Below are 18951 nucleotides of genomic sequence, written 5' to 3'. Positions count from 1 at the left end.
TAACTGCCCCCTCCCCAGCTGTGATCTGTTGGCAAGACTGTAACAAGTGATGTTTGTACAACCAAAGATGATATACTGTGGCTTAAGAAGAATAAAGTGGACTATGTTTTTCGAAAGAAAGAAAAAGAGAAAGAAAGAAGGAAGGAAGGAAAGAAAGAGAAAGAAAGAAAGAAAGAAAGAAAGAAAGAAAGAAAGAAAGAAAGAAAGAAAGAAAGAAAAAGACAGACTTGTATATTAAAGCCAAATTCTTAGTATTGGTAGAAGAACTTGTAGGTATAGGCAATACAGCAGGCAAAAAATCTTCCTGGAAAGCAAAATCAAATAAATCAAGAGACAGTGTTAAAAGTGCAAGCCCTGAGCATCATTTTGCACAGCCCTGTCTCCCCTCCTGAGCCCAGTGCACCCCGAGATGGCCTTGCTCTACATTTGTGGACAGGTCCCCTTCTCTCCCCAATTCCCAAATCAGCAGGTAGTTGTGCTTACGGAAGTCGTGTCAGTCATGAGGGCGGCAGCATCCACGGCGTCTCAAAGGGAACCAAACTGCAGGATGGGGCAGGGAGGGAAACTGAGTTGTGATCCAGGAGTTTACTGATCTTCGAGACCGTGCAGGTTTAAGACCTCTCTGATATCCCCACACTTCCCCCTCCCTCACCCCAAGGCATTTTTATTCAGACTAGGTTTATTTATTTGCTTTGAGTTTGGGGTGTGAAGGAGGAGAGGTGAGATGAAAGTGGACTCCAGATAACTGCCTAGATTAATTTCTGTCCCTCTGGACTCAACTTGTTGCCAAGATTTTAAGGGGCCTGATAGCTTACCATGGGTGCATGTTGTGTTGTTTTTGTTTAAAATAGGTCATGCGCCCAGGAATGCAGTCAAACTATAATGGTGCCTGCCGGAAATCTGAGAGGGAGGGGGCACAAGTGGGAAATGAGCCTGAGGCAAGAGAAGGAGGGCTGGGAAAATGGAAGTTCCACCAGGCCCACAGGCCGGTTAGAGATTCCCCTGAGTGTTAACAGCCCCGTGAGAGGTTTATTTACAGGGCACTAATCGTTTTGGGGGGAGCACCCCCACTTTACACTAGCAAGTGTGTTGGAGAAACTGCCAACCAGAGAGCATTTCAAAGAGGGGAACAAGGGTCCTTCTAGAATTCCAAGGGGCACCTGCTCTTGTCTTCTCAGGCACATCTGCTGCCTAGTTCCGCCGACCCCTTTGACTGGACTGTGACAGGTCCCACAGGGAGGGAGGGGTACCTGTTTTCAGAGGAAGATTTTTTTTATTCCTTCTGATTTCTCAGGTGCTAATAAGAATATACATATGATCCTGCCACCAGCTAGGGAAACTAACCATCAAAGATGATGGAATGGACAAAAGGGTTGAAAAAGCTGAGTTGTTAAGCGGCTTTCAACAAAGTGGTACTATTTCTCAAGTCAAAGCCAAAAGGAGTGGCTTAAAAAAGTCAAAATTTGATTTGAAGAGCCAGAGCCAAGTACTGTGATTATGGCTTTCGTTGTGGGAGAGGACATCTGCACCTGCCGTTTGGTAGCAGCTTCTAAAGTTCAACTTTGAAAGTTTCTTGCTGCTGTGATCAGGCCCCCAGGGCAGTGCTTTGACCCTTAGTAAAGTGTCACTAAATGGTAGTTAAGTGACTAGAGAGAGAAGTGTTGTCCTTAACCCAGTTCAGGAAATATATTGATTCTTTCCTCCTTGCCTCCTTCCTGCTATGATCCAGAATATTCAAGTTTTGGTTTCACTTCCACGTATTAAATTAGACCTAACTCAAGAGGAGAGGTTAACTACAAAGGATGTCTTCTTTTATATCTGGGAAGGATTTGCAGATAAGATTTGACAGGGAATCTAATCTTTCTCGTTAAGAGTTAAGTTCTTTTGGTCCATCCTATTAACTGTCTTTTACTTTCCTTAGTTCTTCATCCACCTGGTGGTGTGGGTTGCTCTCTAGCAATGTGAAACCAGGGACTGAATTCACCCAATGGGCAAATTCAGTAATACATTTTAGCTTTAACGTGTGTATACCCAAACCCTAATCATTCAGCCTGAAAGAGGACTAATGTTTGACATTAGAAGAACAATTTCTAATAGTTGTAATTAAATTATTTAGAAGAAAAATAAATGATTATTGAATTAGCTTCAGGGAAGACACCATTAATCGATATTAACTACTACATATACTTATATTTAAAGAATTGACCAACTGTACTTTGTTTTAGTTGTCATTTTAAAACCACAATTGTAAAAAAAATAAATAAAACAACAATTGTAAGAAATACTATCCTCATTTCTTGGGGGAAGATATTGACCATTAGAGAAGTTAGGTAACCAGAATTTTATAATTAGTAACAGGCAGAACTGGGATTTAGATCTTAGTTTCCTAAGTGTGCCTTTTGAGGTTTTCCCACAACTTCATTTATTCTACTCTTTAGTTAAAGGTAAATTGAGAGACCTAACTATCAACAATTATGTGAGAGACAGATACAGAAATATATTATGTGATATATATATATATGTGTGTGTATATATATATATATACATATATATATACATATATATACATATATATATAATCACTCCAAAGTACCATCTATTTACCTCTTCTGACATGTTGTTTATAGAGACATAATTTTCTGTAGTGTCTCTTCACCTCTACCTTTATAAATTTGCTTAGCTTTAAAATTACCATTGCTTGCTATAGTCATTTCCAAAATGTTTTGCAGTCCCCACATTTGTCATTTCTAGCGGCAATATATTCCATTGCATTAGTATACTGGTCTCCCCCACAGACAAACATTTGGGCTATTTCCAGGTTTTAGCTCAAATATATAGCCACAACTATAAATATCTTTGTAAAAATATATTTTTCTTTTGAGTTATTTCTTTGTGATTTAGTGCTCAAAGCGGGAATGCTGGGTCAGAAGCTGTCATTTAACAATTTTTCTCGACAGAATTCCTTTCTGAAAGACTGTACCAGTGTGCTACTAGCAATATATAACCAAACCCAAACCTTTCTATCAAACCAAAGCCAGTTTCTGGTTTTTCCATGTAATAATAAATGTGCGGTGGCACTTTAATAATTAGTTTAATATGCGTGTATGTGTTAATGTTGTGGGATGTTTCCCCAGTGTTTCGTCACATGGACACCATGTGATTGTTCTTACCTGCTGTTGGGTATGGATGACAGCGTATTAGGGACAGGATGTAATTCCAGTAAGTCTCTATCTGCCCCTTAAAAGTTTTAGAGGTACAACTTGTACCTATAGTATTAATTGTTAATATTCCCATAATCTGTTGTTTTCATTTTAAACTCTTTAACCTTCTGCTCAGCATGCATGTATGTATTTATTTTTTAACATTTATTCATTTTTGAGAGACAGACAGCATGAGTGGGGGAGGGGCAGAGAGAGAACGGGGGGGAGACAGAATCCGAAGCAGGTCCCGGGCTCTGAACTGTTGGCACAGAGCCCGACGCTGGGCTTGAACTCACGAACTGCCAGATCATGACCCGAGCTGAAGTCGGACGCTTAACCAACTGAGCCACCCAGGCACCCCAGTGTTTATTTTTTTAAGTTTATTTATTTATTTTGAGAGAATGAGGGGGGAGGGAGGGGGAGAGAGAGAGAGAGAGAGAGAGAGAAAGAGAACGTGAGCAAGGGAGGGGCAGAGAGAGGGAGAGAGAGAATCCCAAGCAGGCTCTGGGCTGTCAGACACTCACAAATGATGAGATCATGACCTGAGCCAAAATCAAGAGTCAGACGCTTAACCCACTGAGCCACCCAGGTGCCCCACTTGGGATAGTATTTAAAATTTAAACACTTTAGGGGCACCTGGGTGGCCCAGTTGGTTAAGCTTCCAAGTTCGCTCAGGTCATGATGTCACAGTTCGTGGGTTCAAGCCTCTCATCATGAGGCTCTGAGCTGACATCTGAGAGCCTGGAGCCTGCTTCAGATTCTCTCTCTCTCTCTCTCTCTCTCTCTCTCTCTCTCTGACCCTCCTCTGTTCACGCTCTGTCTCTCTCTCAAAAAATAATAAGTAAATAATAAAATAAGTAAATACAAATAAAATTTAAACACTTTAAAATCTTCCAGTTAAAAAACTTTTATTATTTTTTATTAATTTTTTTTTTAATGTTTATTCTTGAGAGAGAGAGAGAGAGTGCGTGAGCAAGGGAGGGGCAGAGAGAGAGAGGGAGACACAGAATCCAAAGCAGGCTTCAGACTCTGAGCTGTCAGCACAGAGCCTGATGTGGGGCTGGAACCCATGAATGGTGAGATCATGACCTGAGCCAAAGTTGGAAGTTTAACCAACTGAAACACACAGGAGCCCTGAAAAGCTATTTTAAATTCACTTTCATTTTTCAAGGATTTATTATATTATTTATGAGATGTAAGAATCTAAATCAGTTTTTTTAATCTATTGATTTCCAGTTTTATCACCAGCATTATTATTTTAATGGGTATTTTCTTGTTCACCAAAATATTACATTGTAGAAAAATTGGAAAATATGTAAAAACGCAAAGAAAATAAAACACCCAAAGTTGGCTACCCACAGTTAACTATTTTAGAGTATATACTTCCCATGTTCTTTCTAGGCATGTATATTCCTCCTCCTTCTTTCTCATAAGGTTGGGAACATGGTATACAAACCCAATAGCACTGATGAAGTAGAGATTTCTTTCCTTACTTTAAAACTTTACTTTGGTTGTTATATATTGATTTATATCAGTTTGGGTCATTTCTGGGTTTCTGTATTTAAATTGCAGTATCAGCCAGTTTGCTTATTGCTTATTTCCAATGTCGTCTTTTTTTTTTCTCCCCGACGTCTTCTAATTGGATAGAATACAGGAAGTACAATTGCTTTATCAACAAATGCTTATTGATACTTACTATGCATAAAGCATTAGGTAAATGAAAACAGTTCCTGGCACATCATAAACACCACATTAAATGTTTGTTAAATAAATTATCTTTGGAATTAGGATCCAGAGAGACTGAAACATTCTAAATCATTTTTTAAATAGCGTTCAGTGGGATTAACTAAACTGTATTTACTATGTTGAAGGATTTTCCATAGCAAGGTCTGAAATAAAAATATCCGGGCACCTGGGTGGCTCAGTAGTTTGGGCGTCTGACTCTTGGTTTGGGCTCAGGTCATGGTCTCACAGTTCCTCTGTTCGAGCCCCATGTTGGGCTCTACGCTGGCAGCGTGGAGCCTGCTTGGGATTCTCACACCTAAATAGAGATATAAGGATATTTATAACAGCAGTATTTATAATAGCTAAAGTCTGGAAGCCCTTTAAATGTGAATCAGTAAAGGACTGGTCAAATGATGATTGAGTTACACAATAGAATTCTATGCAGCTGTTAAAGAGACTGAGATGGATCTTAATGTACTGATATGGAATGCTTCCTGAAATGTATTGTTAAGTGAAGAAAGCAATGAGTAAAATAGTGTACTATTTAAAAAAAAAATTTTTTTTTACGTTTATTTATTTTTGAGAGAGAGAGAGACAGAGCATGAATGGGGGAGGGTCAGAGAGAGAGGGAGACACAGAATCTGAAACAGGCTCCAGGCTCTGAGCGATCAGCACAGAGCCCGACGCGGAGCTTGAACTCACGGACTGCGAGATCATGACCTGAGCCGAAGTCGGACGCCCAACCGACTGAGCCACCCAGGCGCCCCATGTACTATTTTTTTAAATTAAAAACTGGGTATATGTATAAATACATACCAATATAAATGCATCTACGGTATCTATCAGTCTATTGGCATTTTTTTTTACCTTGTGGATGTATCATTTTGTTAATCAAAAACACTTAGTTTATACAAATGAACAAATGAGATGAGATCAGGAGGTAGATAGAGTATTATTTATCCAGAAACGGATTAGGTATCTTCTCTTTCTGCCTACCAAAATTATCCTTTTTAATCTGTATTTGTCATAATCTTGTAAGCAGGACTTCACGGCTGCCTTTTGGTAAAGGGTAGTCAGTGTGAAGGCATAGCAGAGACGGGAGGAAATGCATGTTTCTCTCTTCTTTTCTCCATAGACCTGGTAGTTACCACTCCGTGTCCCAAGCAATGTACCCTGTACTGTCCAGTGGAGCAGGCCAAGGAAACACAGGGGAGCTGTGGGGGCCTAAAATGAAATTTTCTTTTAAAAAAATGCTTGTTTGTTTAGAGAGTGAGGGAGGGGCAGAAAGAGAGAGAGAGAGAGAGAGAGAGTCCCAAACAGGCTGCATGCTGCCAGTGCAGAGCCCCACATAGGGCTTGATCCCACGAACCATGAGATCATGACCTGAACTGAAATCAAGAGTCAGACACTTAAGTGACTGAGCTACCCAGGCGCCCCTAAAATGAAATTTTCAAATTCTTGCCCACAATTTCAGAATTCTGTCCCAAAGTGTACTTTCAGAGTGGCTTCGAGCTCTTCTCCCTACCCCCCCTACCACTCCAACCCAGTCACAGACTACACCATTCCTACGCTAGTGTGCTCTCGTATTCCTTACTGCTCTATTTTCCTCACCCAGAAAGTACTACTGACACCCCTAACATTTTCTTAAATGAAAAATTTAAAACAGCAAAGATGAATGAATTATTCCACAGACACTTATATGCCCACGGCCTAGATTCTACAATGAACATTTTAGTGTATTTGTGTTATCATGCATTTCAAAGTGAGTTGCAGATATCAGTACATTCCACCTGTAAACACTACAGTATGCATGCATACAATTGACTGGTATATATATTAGTTTATGGGTTTATATACAGGGGCTCCTGGGTGGCTCAGTCGGTTAAGTGTTTGACTTCGGGTCAGGTCATGGTCTCATGTTTCATAAGTTCAAGTTCCACATCGGGCTCCATGCTGACAGTGCAGAGCGTGACAGTGTGGAGCCTGCTTGGATTCTCTCTTTCCCTCTCTCTCTGCCACTCCCCTGTTCACGTGCTCTCTTTCTCTCTCTCTCAAAATAAATAAATAAACTTAATATTATATACAGCAAAATGCTCAAACTTTAATCTTAAGTGTATCATTTGGGGCATTTTTTTTTCCATTTGATGCATTTTTCGACAAATGCCTATACACCTGTGTAACCCAAACCCCTTTAAGATTTAGACACAGAATGTTGCTCCAGAAAGTTTCTACATGTTTCTTCCCAGTCAGTCCCCTTCCCAGTGGTAGGGTTCCCAGTGGTAATCACTATTCTGATTCTTCCACCATAGATTAGTTATCCTTCTTAATAATGCTTCACAATATCCTTCACATAATAATAATCCTTCTCAATATCCTTCACATAAATGGAATCATACAACATGAACTCTTTTGTGTAAGGTTGCTTTCATTCAGCTTTTGAGATTCACCCACATTACTGTGTATATCAATAGTACTTTCCTTTTTATTGCTGAGTAGCATTCCATTGTATGAATATACATCATGGGGTGTTTGGCCATTCTTCTGATGGCTGCCTGGGCTGTTTTCAACTTTGGGCTCTTACTACTAAAGTTCCTGTGAACATTCTTGTGCAAGTCTTTTTGTAGGTGTATGCTTTCTCCTGGGTATTTGCTAGGTCATAGAGTAGGTATATGTTTGGACTTATAATAAACTGTCAGACATTTTTCCATGATGGCTCTACCATTTTGCTTTGCCACCAAGATTGTAGGAGAGTTCCTTACTGGCCTTCAAAAAATATATATGCATATATATATATTTATGTGTGTGTGTGTATAATTATATATACATATATAAATGCATATACAATACATACATATACATATGTATACAGTTATACATATGTATTTATAATTTCTTAGTATTTTCTGGATATAAGCCCTTTGTCAGATATATATTTTGTGAACACTTTCCCCCAGAATGTGGTGTGCATACTCATTGTGGTAAGCAAAAATTTTAAATTTTGATAAAGTCTCATTCATTAGAGTTTTCTTGTATGCTATTGCTTTCTGTGTCTTAGGAGACCTTTTCCCAGGCCCCAAGTTGCAGAAATATTTTGATATATTTTCCTCTATCAGCTTTATAGTTTTAGATTTCACGTTTAAATCCATTTTGAATTAATTTTTCTGTATGGTGTGAGGTAGGAGTCAGAGTTTACTTTTTTCCTTATGGATAGCCAGTAGTTCCAGCACTGTTATCCTTTCTCTATTAGATCGCTTTGGCATCACTATAGACACTGTAAAGGACAGGCTCTTCTCCTTGGCTTTCTTGGTTATCCCAGTGTGGAGAGAGAAAAGTTAATCCTTTCTCATATCCTAACCCTGTCACTTATATCTAGATATATTCCAGATACTCCCAAGTTCTACCTCATAAGCCTATGGAATTTTCTCTGGTTGGCAATGAGTTGTAGTGACTGGATTATCTGTTCTGTCTGCACACAGGATGGCCAATGTCCCAGTGAAGGAACGGGTGAAGGTGTCTCAGAACTGGAGGTTGGGGCGCTGCCGAGAGGGGATTCTGCTGAAGTGGAGATGCAGGTAAGTAGCCTCTTGATTCTTTTTTTTAAATTTAATGTTTATTCATGTTTAAAAGAGAGAGCGTGAGTGGGGGAAGGGCGGGGGGCGGGGACAGAGGATCCAAAGTGGGCTCTGTCTGCGCTGACAGCAGAGAGCCTGATGCAGGGCTCGAACTCATGACCTGTGAGATCATGACCTGAGCCAAAGTCAGATGCTCAACCGAGTGAGCCACCCAGGTACTCCTTGACTCTTTCAAAGCTACCTGGGACAGAAAAGCATGCTGGGAAGTAAAATATCTGGTCTTAGCTAGAGTGTAAATGTGCCTGTCTTGGGTGGTGTGGCACTGGTGATCCTTTAAACATCACAAAGGAGGCATCAGAGGGACAATTTTTTTCACATTGGTAAAAATTGCCATCAAATGTGCTTTATTTAAACAAATTCCACACGTTTATGACTATAAAAATAACAAATGTTTATTGTAGAGATTTGAAAAAATAGAAAAGTTTAAAGAAGAAAATAAAACTTATGTATAATGCAACCACTCAGAGGTAACCCCTATTAACTTACCTCATCAAAAGAGTTAAATGAAGCCAGTATTTCAACCCATCTTGTTTTATAATTATTTTTCTTTAAATCTACTCTACAGAGTTATGCTTCACTCCTGGTGTCTGTTAGCCCTCTCCCCTACTTTATTAAGAAGGCAAAATAGGATCTAAAGGCTTGGCTGTAGATGTTACGGGAGATAGAACTCAGAACTGCTAGGAAATTTAGACAGTGGCTTTGGACTGCTAATGCCACAAATCTTATGCTTCATTGATGCTACATTATTTCATAGTTATCATCTGACTCCCTGCCAAGCAAGTGCTCCTCGATGATTGGTCGGAATGGTTAAGGAGCATCATGGTTCCTCATTCCAGGTTGACCTGTGCTTGTACTGAGAGATACTGATGGGCTTCTTCATCGGATGACCCCTTCTCTCTTGCTTGTGTCCAGTTCCTGCTGTTTTCATGGCTGGTGGTGGCTGTGAATTATGTGGGGGTACTGGTCGTGGTGGTGACTGTAGAGAAACTACTAGGGAGAAAGACGGATTTTTAGGATGAAAAACTGTACTCTCTGCTTCCCGCTTTTGCCTTTTAATATCAGAAAGTAGAGTTTATTTCTCTATCAAGGTTTTGTCCATGACGTCTTTTTTGGGGCTGGTTTCAAAGCAGTTTGGCAAATAAACACACAAAGCAGTTACCAGGCTGCCCCGGGATTCTCCACCGTTCACCTGGCATGAACCTGGTTTCTTGTCCTCGGCAAATGGCTGTTTACCAGATGGCTCTAAACACATGCATTCCAACCCCTTCTGTTTGCTCCCCACTTGAGTGTGCCACAAACTCGTGCAAGGGGATGTTGAAGAGGGAAGTGCATAATGAGTGAGAATGTAGGCATCGCTACCTACTCAACACATGTTCTATATAATATATGCACACACTTGTAAAAACCTCCTGAGCAGAAACTCAGCTACTACAAAGTCCAAGCTGCATTTAATGGCCCGTCAAGTCAATTTGCAGAACTTTTCCACATTCCCATGACGCTTGTATTAAGGAGTCTGGGGAAGAAACACAGCCCAGTTTGCTCAGACAGGCTTGGCAGTGGGAGATGGTGTCTCTGTAAATGGGGATGAATCAGCCGTCCCTACGCCTTGCTTGGGACCTGGTAGCTCCAGAACTCCTCCATAGAGTAGGACAGGCTGCTGGGATGTCTGCCTTGGGGAAGGGGCTTAGTCCCCACCAGAGAGCCTGGGGTCTGGCAGAGTCTTCTTTCTTCTTGAGGCTCACTCTGTGCCATGGGACTGGCCTGTGGCTTCTAAGCTTTCTTCCTTTTGCTGGATTGTGGAGGGAATCTTTAACTACTTGTGGATTTCTCTTATCAGCTGCCTGGGAGAGCTGACTATTTCTCCATTACCCCCAAACTGTAGCGGACTGCTGCGAAGCCGTTTTTCCATTGCCCCACTTACCCTCTAATACCGAAACGTAGATATCCCCTGTGTGGAGCTGGATATGTAACCAGTACATTAGCATCCTTTCCTAAATGGCTTTATTCCTTTCACTTATAAATGGCCCCTTTGCTCTAGCGGGATAAGGGAATGGGGCTTCTCAGGGCTCACTCTTCTCTTTTCTCCATCTGCTCTGTTGGGAAAGAGGTATGTAGGGGAGTCTTGGAACCTCGAAACTTATCACTTAACACTTCAAATCAGTGAGGATGTGTAATGAAAGAAAATCACTTTCTCTGGGTAGAAGATTTGTTTTTGACCCTGTCCAATGCCCCAGTCATTATAGTCGCTGAGCTCTGCCTACCCAAAAGAAATCTAAGTTGCCAGTAATTCAGGTCTTAAGCATTTTCCCATTAAAAGTGATATTTAATTGGTCGTTTAATTCTGACTCTGTTTTAGAAAGTCCAGAGAAGATTAGGTTACTACAAAGCTCAGTCTCTCTAGTTGTCTGAGGGTAGCCTACGGGGAGGTAATTTTAAAGGAGAGGAGGGGGGTAAAGTGCAGGTTATTCTCGCTATGTTGAGAATCGGTCAGCCTCTCTAAAGATTGGAGTCAACTTTTCATGCTGTATCTTGATGATCTTTAAGTTGTGTTTTATATCTCTGCAGTCAGATGCCCTGGATGCAGCTAGAAGGTGATTCTCTGTACATATCCCAGGCTAATTTCATCCTGGCCTATCAGTTCCGCCCAGATGGTGCCAGCTTGAACCGTCGGCCCCTGGGAGTCTTTGCTGGGCATGATGAGGACGTTTGCCACTTTGTGCTGGCCAACTCGCATATTATCAGTGCAGGAGGGTAAGTGCCACAGAGTTCTCCTCCTTCTTCCTTAGCATTCTTCAGGGAACTTCTGCCTGCCTGCCTCTCACTTTTCTGTCTCAACTCCAAAGGGATGAGGAGGGAGACCATAAGAAGAGGGAGTGTTTTGTTTTGTTTTTTTTTTTTCCATTTGAAGCAGAGAGATTTACCAAAGGCACTTAATAGGGTTAGCCAGAGAAGGAAAACAGGAAGAGCCTTTAATGAAAAGTGAAGCTGGTTTTGATACTCTCGAGGGGGAAATTTGTTTTGTCTCTCAGCTCTGTTCAGCCCCAAGTGTACTGAGGAAGTAAAGTTATCTCGAAGCTCAGCACCTTATTTTGAGCTGAGTTGCCTAAAACTTAGCAGATTTGGACATCACTAGAGACTCGGGCTGCTTCCGTAGCTTTGTTCTCTTCCGACAGAGAGAATAATTGGCTATTGGGGATGGGCTCCTTATTTCTCTCCTAGAGATGGGAAGATTGGTGTTCATAAGATTCATAGCACCTTCACTGTCAAGTACTCGGCTCATGAACAGGAGGTGAACTGTGTGGATTGCAGAGGGGGCATCATCGTGAGCGGCTCCAGGGACAGGACGGCCAAGGTGAGTGGTGTCCCCCTTAGGTACTGTTATTCCCTCCTGTCTATAGGGAGTGGGGTGGGAGAGGGTGGATAGGGCCTTGAGTCTTGGGATTGGCTGAGGGCATTGGGTGGGGGCAGCAGGGGGACAACACGATAAAGGACTCACTTATGTGCCTCTGGCATGCGGCTGGCCATGCCAGGCTACATCCCTGCCAGCTGGCCTGAGAAAGGAGTGGACAGTGGCTGGGAAGCTTGCCACTCACTTGAAATGTGGCGTGAACTCAAAAACAGAGGGCCTGGCCAGCTTTTCCTCCCTGAGCTGAATTTCCTCAAGTTTGTGGGTTGAGTTCTGACCCCAATATTTTATTTTAAAATCTCCCTCCTTTTGCTTGCTTTCTGTTTAGGGAGGTTAATTTTTCACCACCTTGTTTATAAGCAATCAGGCTGATAATTAAAATGTGTTTTTACTGCTTCTCTGGAGAGTGATGTGGTCAGTAAGCAGTAGAAAGACGAGGAGAGAAAGGCGTTTTTGGTGCGTCATTGCCAAACTGCCTGGTCTACGGTCAGACATCTGCCAAGGCAAAACAGAATGAGGTTGAGAAGTAGTGTGACCTCTGCTTTATGGACTCCACTCACCCACGTTTGGGTCAAACAGGCCTCCACCCATGACACAGAGAAGAACTTCTGTCTCCATCCCTGTGTCCCGCAGCCCCAGGCAGGGCCCGCATATGCCTGGTCCTGTGGGGCTGCTGTGGGAACTCTGCTGACAATTAAGCTGAGGTGCAGAAGGCCTGGTAGTATCTTACTCACCTGTTTCCTCTCAGCATCTGGAGATCATAGCGCCAACAGGAGCAAAATGCCTGTTCGTGTCAGCAAACGGGCCTCTGAGACACCTAGGGAGGGTCTCAGGAGAGGGCAGTGGCACTTTTTATTCACTAGCTTTTCTGACTCCACGTACCCTCTGGTGATTACTCCTTCCTATAAACATGCCACCAATTGATATAAAAAGAAGGGCTACGTATGTTCCTTTCTATTTACGGAAGCTTCTCCTCCCTTGGCTATTTTCTTCCTAACACTTTGCATTCTGTCAGAGAGATATGCACACCAGCACAGGAAGCCTGAGAAAAATCCAGAAAACCTTTGAACCAACTCGGAAACTGAAGTTCCTATTGCCTGTTTCCCATTCCGTCCACCCTATCCTTACTTCAGGGTTCCGATTGGTCGCTGTCGTTTTACCATTCCTTGAAAAGACACTGGCCTTAATTTGCTGTACTCCTCAGAAATCAATTTGCATAAAAATCTTTTTGACACATGTGGCCTAAATATTCCCATCTCCTGGCATCTTCCTGTCATGGCTTCGAGCTTCCCCTGGCTCCTCCTTCTCAGTGATGTCTCTTCTAGTCTCTTCTCTGTGGTCTGATACCCAGAGCAGCATAAACTAAGCTTTATGACCACAGGTAGCAATTCAGGGGGATGGGCTGCTATTCTAGTCAGGGGACAGCATCTTTATTTGGGATATTGGATTTGTTTCATGTTTGAAGTACTAACGCAACCCCGTTTAGTGGATTCGGTTTTTTTTTAAGCGTTAAAACAGGTGCTTTCTAAATTCTAAAATTGTCACTGCAGCACATCGTATTCCTTTTGAGGATTTCTTTTAAGACAGTGACAGAATTCTCCCCCCGGGTTCTTCACCTCCAGAAAACTGGTCGGCTATCTACGGGCTCCCTGGTGACTTCTGGGCCCGCTCATCTTTTCAGACTTCTGGATGCTGCTTCTGTTCCCACTATGTGGTTGTCTTTGCCTCTAGCCGCCTTCGTCTTCCTGACCCATTTCCACACTACCCACAGCCAGTCTTTTCTAGCCAGGTTTCCATGGCTTTTCGGTGGCTTCTGCAGTTCTGTAGCTGCTTCTAATATGCCCAAACCTATGCAAGAACTTAGGCAAACTCATGTTTGCCTGTAAAGATCTATAGCCTGTTTGTTGGGAGTTCCCCCAAATAGCTACTGTGTTTTAGGAAAGAGATTGTTTCATTGGGGTGAAAGGAACTAAAACGTTTTCTTCGTAAGACTTCTGAGTTCTGAGTTAGCGATTGCTGATTCTTCCTCTCCCTGCCCCTCCCCGCCCCTGCCAACCCTACTTTCAAGCTTATTGAGACTCTGTTTGGATTGCCCCTCTGGGCTTTAGTGAGGCCAGCCCCATCCTGAGATGTGATAGGAATGTAGGAATGTTCTTCGTGGGCCTGGGCTGGTTCTGACCATTCTTTCATTGCCTCCTTATTTCTCTGTTCTTTCATTCATTCTTTTAAGTGCCAACTGTATGCAAGGCTTAGTGTACAAGGCAGTAGGGTTTTTCAAAGGTAAGGAAGAGACTGCCCCTCTTTTTAAGGGGAGCTGAAACATGCGTGCAGTGGCTGTGAAGCTGAGCGCAAGTGGCCAGGACTGTCAAGTGTAAGCCTCTAGGGCCAGAGAGTTCAGGGGTGGAGAGATCACATCTGCCTTGAAAGGGGAGAATTTATGAAGGAGGGAACATTTGAACTTGGGTTTGTTTTTTCTTTTTCTTCTTTTAGTTATTTTTCAACGCATAGGTTTGCTTGTTTGTTTTGTAACTGTATACAGTGTAACCAGGCACAATGCTAAGCCCTTTACATTTGTTCATTTTCTCCTTTTATCCTTTAGGTTAATTTTATCCCTACATAATTATGCTTGTAATATATTGTGGATAGCCAATATACCCTACTGTATCTATTTTATAAAGTTTCCTATTATTATTACAAATTATTTGTGTCATCTTTAATGGCTTAATAAGTAATAAGAACCACGATTGTTGGGTGCCTAATACCTTCCAAACACTGTGCTATTACTGTGCCAGGTGCTTTATACATATCTTGACATTTCTGTAGCCCTCAAAAGATAGGTATTATTTCCCATTCTACACACGAGGAAACTGAGGCTACGAAGTCCTGAAATATCCCTAAGATCAGAGAGGATAAGTAACAACTGGGTTCAAACCCAGATGGGTCTGATTCCAAAGCCCATGCGTGCTCTTTCTGCAACCATAGGCTGCAGGGAATATTTTTACCACACAGGCTTCTCTTTGTTTTAGAATTATTTTCTTAGGATAGAATCTCAGCAAGAGAATTACTGAGTGTAAGGCTTCGGTCATTTTAAGGGTCCTGATACATATTGTCAACTGCTTCTTAAAAGGACTATGTAAATGCCCACCTCCACTGAGATATGTCTTTTCCAGGGAAGGGTTTGTTTTGGATTTGACCACTGAGGGTGAAAGTGTGATCAGCCTATTGTTGTCAACTCCTGTCCCTCAGGCATCATGACACTCGGGTTTGTGGCTTTCCCAACGTGCGCTCAGAATTGGCAACATGCCTCCCGGAGGCCAGGAACCTTGTTCTGTGGTTTGTACGGTGTTGGAATCCACCAGCCCGTCCTGGGGGGAGGGGGTGGCACTGGTGAGTCCAGGACTGGAGTTGTCCCCATAGATGTTGTAATCAGAGTCCTTAGTGTCTCCTCACCTTCCAACCCGCCTCCTGGGGAGTTCGCATCTGAGGAAAGGCAAACCACTCTTCCAGGCCTGGACTATCTGAAAGAAGACAGTAGAACCGCCTCTAGTTACTAGCAAAGGGGCCTGATTGTAGATCCAGAAGAGTAAGCCAGAATCATGGCACTCCAGGAAAGTCGTGGTATTCACTTTTGTTTTCTGCCCCTCCTTGTTCAGAATCTTCTTAAGTTTATTTTCTTTTCCCTGTGTTGGAAGTAACTCATATATACCTTTTATACATACACAAGATCGAAAACACTTTCTCCTTTTATGGGGAAGACATGTCATGTGACCCCAAGAAGGCAAGACCACCCCCACTCCATCACCTGCCCCTTAAATTCAAGGAATGTTTCCTGAAAGTTCTTCCATCTAAGGTCCTGACTGGCTTTTGTGTGTTCCCCTTATAGCACGGCAGGGACCTTGAGAGGTCATTGATCCATCTGGCTGCCCAAGGATCCCTCCTTGGCTGCTGTCTGGGACAGCCCTGTACATTTGAGGCTTCCTTTCTGTTTGGTTAGAGGCTTATTTCCCTGACTGTGTCATCTAGGGTTGGGTGAGGTGAGGGGGGCCTTGTGCTTAATGGGAGATTTCTAAATGCACTGGCTGCTGAGAGGGCTCCCTGAGTGTTGATTAGAGTTAAGCCCGGAGTGGCTGCTAATGTACATTCCTGACTGATAGGGACCAGATAATGTGCTCCAAGCAATATTTTTAACCTGTAGGAGATATGGAAGCTTAAAAGAGTTAAGCTTTTCTGCTACTTTTGGTGACACTAGGTGCTAAATTCCCTGCCGACATGAATAGCACTGGATCCTGGGCATTATCAACAAACAAACAAGAACATACCACCTTCGTGCCTTGAAGCCTCTCTTCTTCCTCCGTTCTCCCCTTCTCCTGTGTCTTCCTTTTTGCTCCTCTCTTAATTCTGCTGTAATTCTGTCTTTGTTCCCCCATACTGTGCCTTGATCATCCTCCTTCTCCCTACCTCCCAAAGGAAAATCTGGGTGAGAGATAGGAAAGAGGAAAACCCACCAGCACGAGGAGGTTGTTGAGAGAGGCAAGCCGCACCTGCTCACCCGGCTTCGTCACGTCTCAGCTGGAGTGTGGAGCTCCTGATTCCCTGCTATAAAATTGGGTGGTGAAGAGAGCTCTCAAGTGGATGTTGAGGAGGGCGGTTCTGCCTGGGAGTCAGGTAGGCGAGCCGGAGGCTGGGGAAGCCCCTCGGCTCATACGTTGAGCTCTGTGTCTGCAGGACAGAGAGGATTCTCCACTTCCCCACCGCCCTGGGGATGCTCACCCCACGTCCCAATCCCAGGCGATGCTGACGAGAGCATCTCTTCTGCTGTTTCCAGGTATGGCCTTTGGCATCAGGCCGGCTGGGGCAGTGCTTACACACCATCCAGACCGAAGACCGAGTCTGGTCCATTGCTATCAGCCCATTACTCAGGTAAGGGAGACGTTTTTGGATATGGTTTTGTCCTGTATAATAATGCTTTTATTTTATGAGGTTGGGTGGGCTAGAAAGCTCGTCCACCTGTATATTCTAGGTTGCTTTAAGCCTGTCTCCTGGAGATTTTGAAAATCCTCCAGAGACCTAAGGTGTGTAGCTCACATCATATATGTGTGAGGTGGAGACAACATCCCAGGGGCTAACTTCCTGGGCGTCTACCCCAGAAACGGTGAAGGAAAAGATACTGTTAAAATGTAACTGACTCCAGTTGTTACAAGAGTGCCCCTTCTGGAGCATATGCTCTCTGGAGTCGCTTCCAAAGCAGAGGCCTGTTAGCACTCCTGGGAAGTGACCACACCGGCCAACCTGCTCTCACAACCCACATCTGTGGTTTGTTCCCCTTGGAAAATGTCTTCTAGAGTATCGCTTACAGAGCTGAGTCATCCGGAGAGGCGTGGGGCCCATGTCCAATTGGGCCCTCATCCAGAGACACGTATGCGGGGTAGATTGAGCATCATAGCAGACATGCCAAATTTTTGGTGGTAGCCTTACCTTCCCCCTTGGCCTGTCTGTATTTCTGTGGCTTCACCTCTAAGTGAGTGAGCTTTGCATCCTGACTTCTGCTTTCCAGGCTTTCTTGAACCAAGGCAGAGTCTCTCTCCTCCCCAGCAGGGTACGTAGACTCTATCCTGCACCTGCTCCGTCAGATGGTTTGTTTTTCTAGGGTCTTCCCCCTCACTGCCTTCGTCCCTCACTCCCCACCTAACGAGCAGTGGGAAAGCTGGGGGGCTGCCACTCTCCTGCCCTGGGTTTTAGTCTGTCGCTCGTTTTATGAGAGAGTGGGTTCCCCACCTTGCTTAGCCCCCTTCAGCCTCCTTCTCCTTACTCCACGGAGCCTGCACCCCTCCTCCTGCCCCCTTCTGCAACTCCCTTTCAAATTTTTTTTCTTTCTAAAGAATTAGAGCCGATTAGCCACGTCATTAATTCTTCAATTTGACGGCTGATATAGCAGGACCTGAAACACACTGCTGACCCCAGAGAATGGAGACCCCGTTCCTTAGCATATTGACGATGAGAGAAGTTAATTAAAATTCCACAGAGCGGAGGTGTCGGCTAACCTATAAACCTGTCGCTGTTCAGAACAAATCATTCTAGCAATCCTAGGAAAGCGGGAAGGCAAGACCAGCAGGGAGTAGAGAGGCCTAAGTGTGTGGGAGCGGAGGGCGGAGAACAGAGCCGTTGAGCACTGTCCTCTCTGCAGTTTCTTTCCACTGCTGCCCGTTTGAAAGCCAGTTGGTCAGGCTTGGGGGCCTGTGGGCTGGGTATGTGTGAGGACTGAAGGGACCTGTGGGAGGTGGCAGATGGGCTGGTGACTGTCCTGTGGACTTCTGCTGGCTTTGGACTAGGGAGAGCTGGGGTGGGGCCGGTAGTAGAGGGGAAACCCTTCAGGGCTGGAGATTTAGGCCAAAGAACACGGCCAGGCCCTCTGAGCACCCCATCCCTTAGTCCTCTACTCCGGCCACCTCTCTGGAATGTGGTAGGCTACCCTTTCACAGTAGAGCACGTGTTGAAGCACGTGTTCACTTTAACAGTTAAAGATCGTGTCTGTGAAAGAGGTTGAGGACAGAGTCTAGCCCGTCATTAAGAAGCATTTTCGAATACAGTAAACGGAGTTTTGTTTTGGCCACAACCTGCAGACTGGCTTTGAGGAAGGACTTAGCTTTCTCACAGTACTAGCATTAATCTACCACAGCCCACACTACTAGCTGCTGCTGAGCATTCGCCATTCGCCCTGTGCCAGGACCTTTGCCGAGTCCTTGATATGCTTCATCTTCAGTGAAAACCCAGGTCTTTTGTTTTCTCATTCTCCTTCAGAGGCTTCTTGTCCTCTTGGTGTCCTGCCTTGGCCCTAGGGTGACGCTCACTCACTACCGACTGGACCATAGTTGTTTGAGATGACCTCTTCCCCAGCTTGACTCTTTGAAAATAGTTTGCACTTGGCGCTCTGTCTTTACTAGAGGGCCATGGTATATGCTGCTATTCTCTCTACCCCATTTTCTTTTAC

The 18951-nt window shown here is 43.7% G+C and overlaps 1 protein-coding gene across 10 annotated transcripts in view; it reads left to right on the top strand.

The window, feature by feature from the left end:
* The window catches only part of FBXW4 (F-box and WD repeat domain containing 4), an 81186-nt gene that overhangs the window by 10846 nt on the left and 51389 nt on the right, over positions 1-18951 (top strand). For 7 of the 10 annotated variants that reach the window (XM_045438643.1, XM_045438640.1, XM_045438644.1 and 4 more), the window contains exons 2-5: positions 8402-8497; positions 11123-11308; positions 11777-11909; positions 16789-16883. In XM_045438643.1, the coding sequence (XP_045294599.1) occupies positions 8402-8497; positions 11123-11308; positions 11777-11909; positions 16789-16883 (510 nt within the window). The remainder of the gene's footprint in view (positions 1-8401; positions 8498-11122; positions 11309-11776; positions 11910-16788; positions 16884-18951) is intronic. The other 3 variants (XM_045438646.1, XM_045438645.1, XM_045438650.1) reach the window with 1 other exon arrangement.

Source organism: Leopardus geoffroyi, chromosome D2 (assembly GCF_018350155.1).
Source record: "Leopardus geoffroyi isolate Oge1 chromosome D2, O.geoffroyi_Oge1_pat1.0, whole genome shotgun sequence".
In the NCBI taxonomy this organism is placed as follows: Eukaryota; Metazoa; Chordata; class Mammalia; order Carnivora; family Felidae; genus Leopardus; species Leopardus geoffroyi.
The sequence above is the reverse complement of the archived record's forward strand: the minus strand, read 5'-3'. Positions and strand labels throughout refer to the sequence as shown.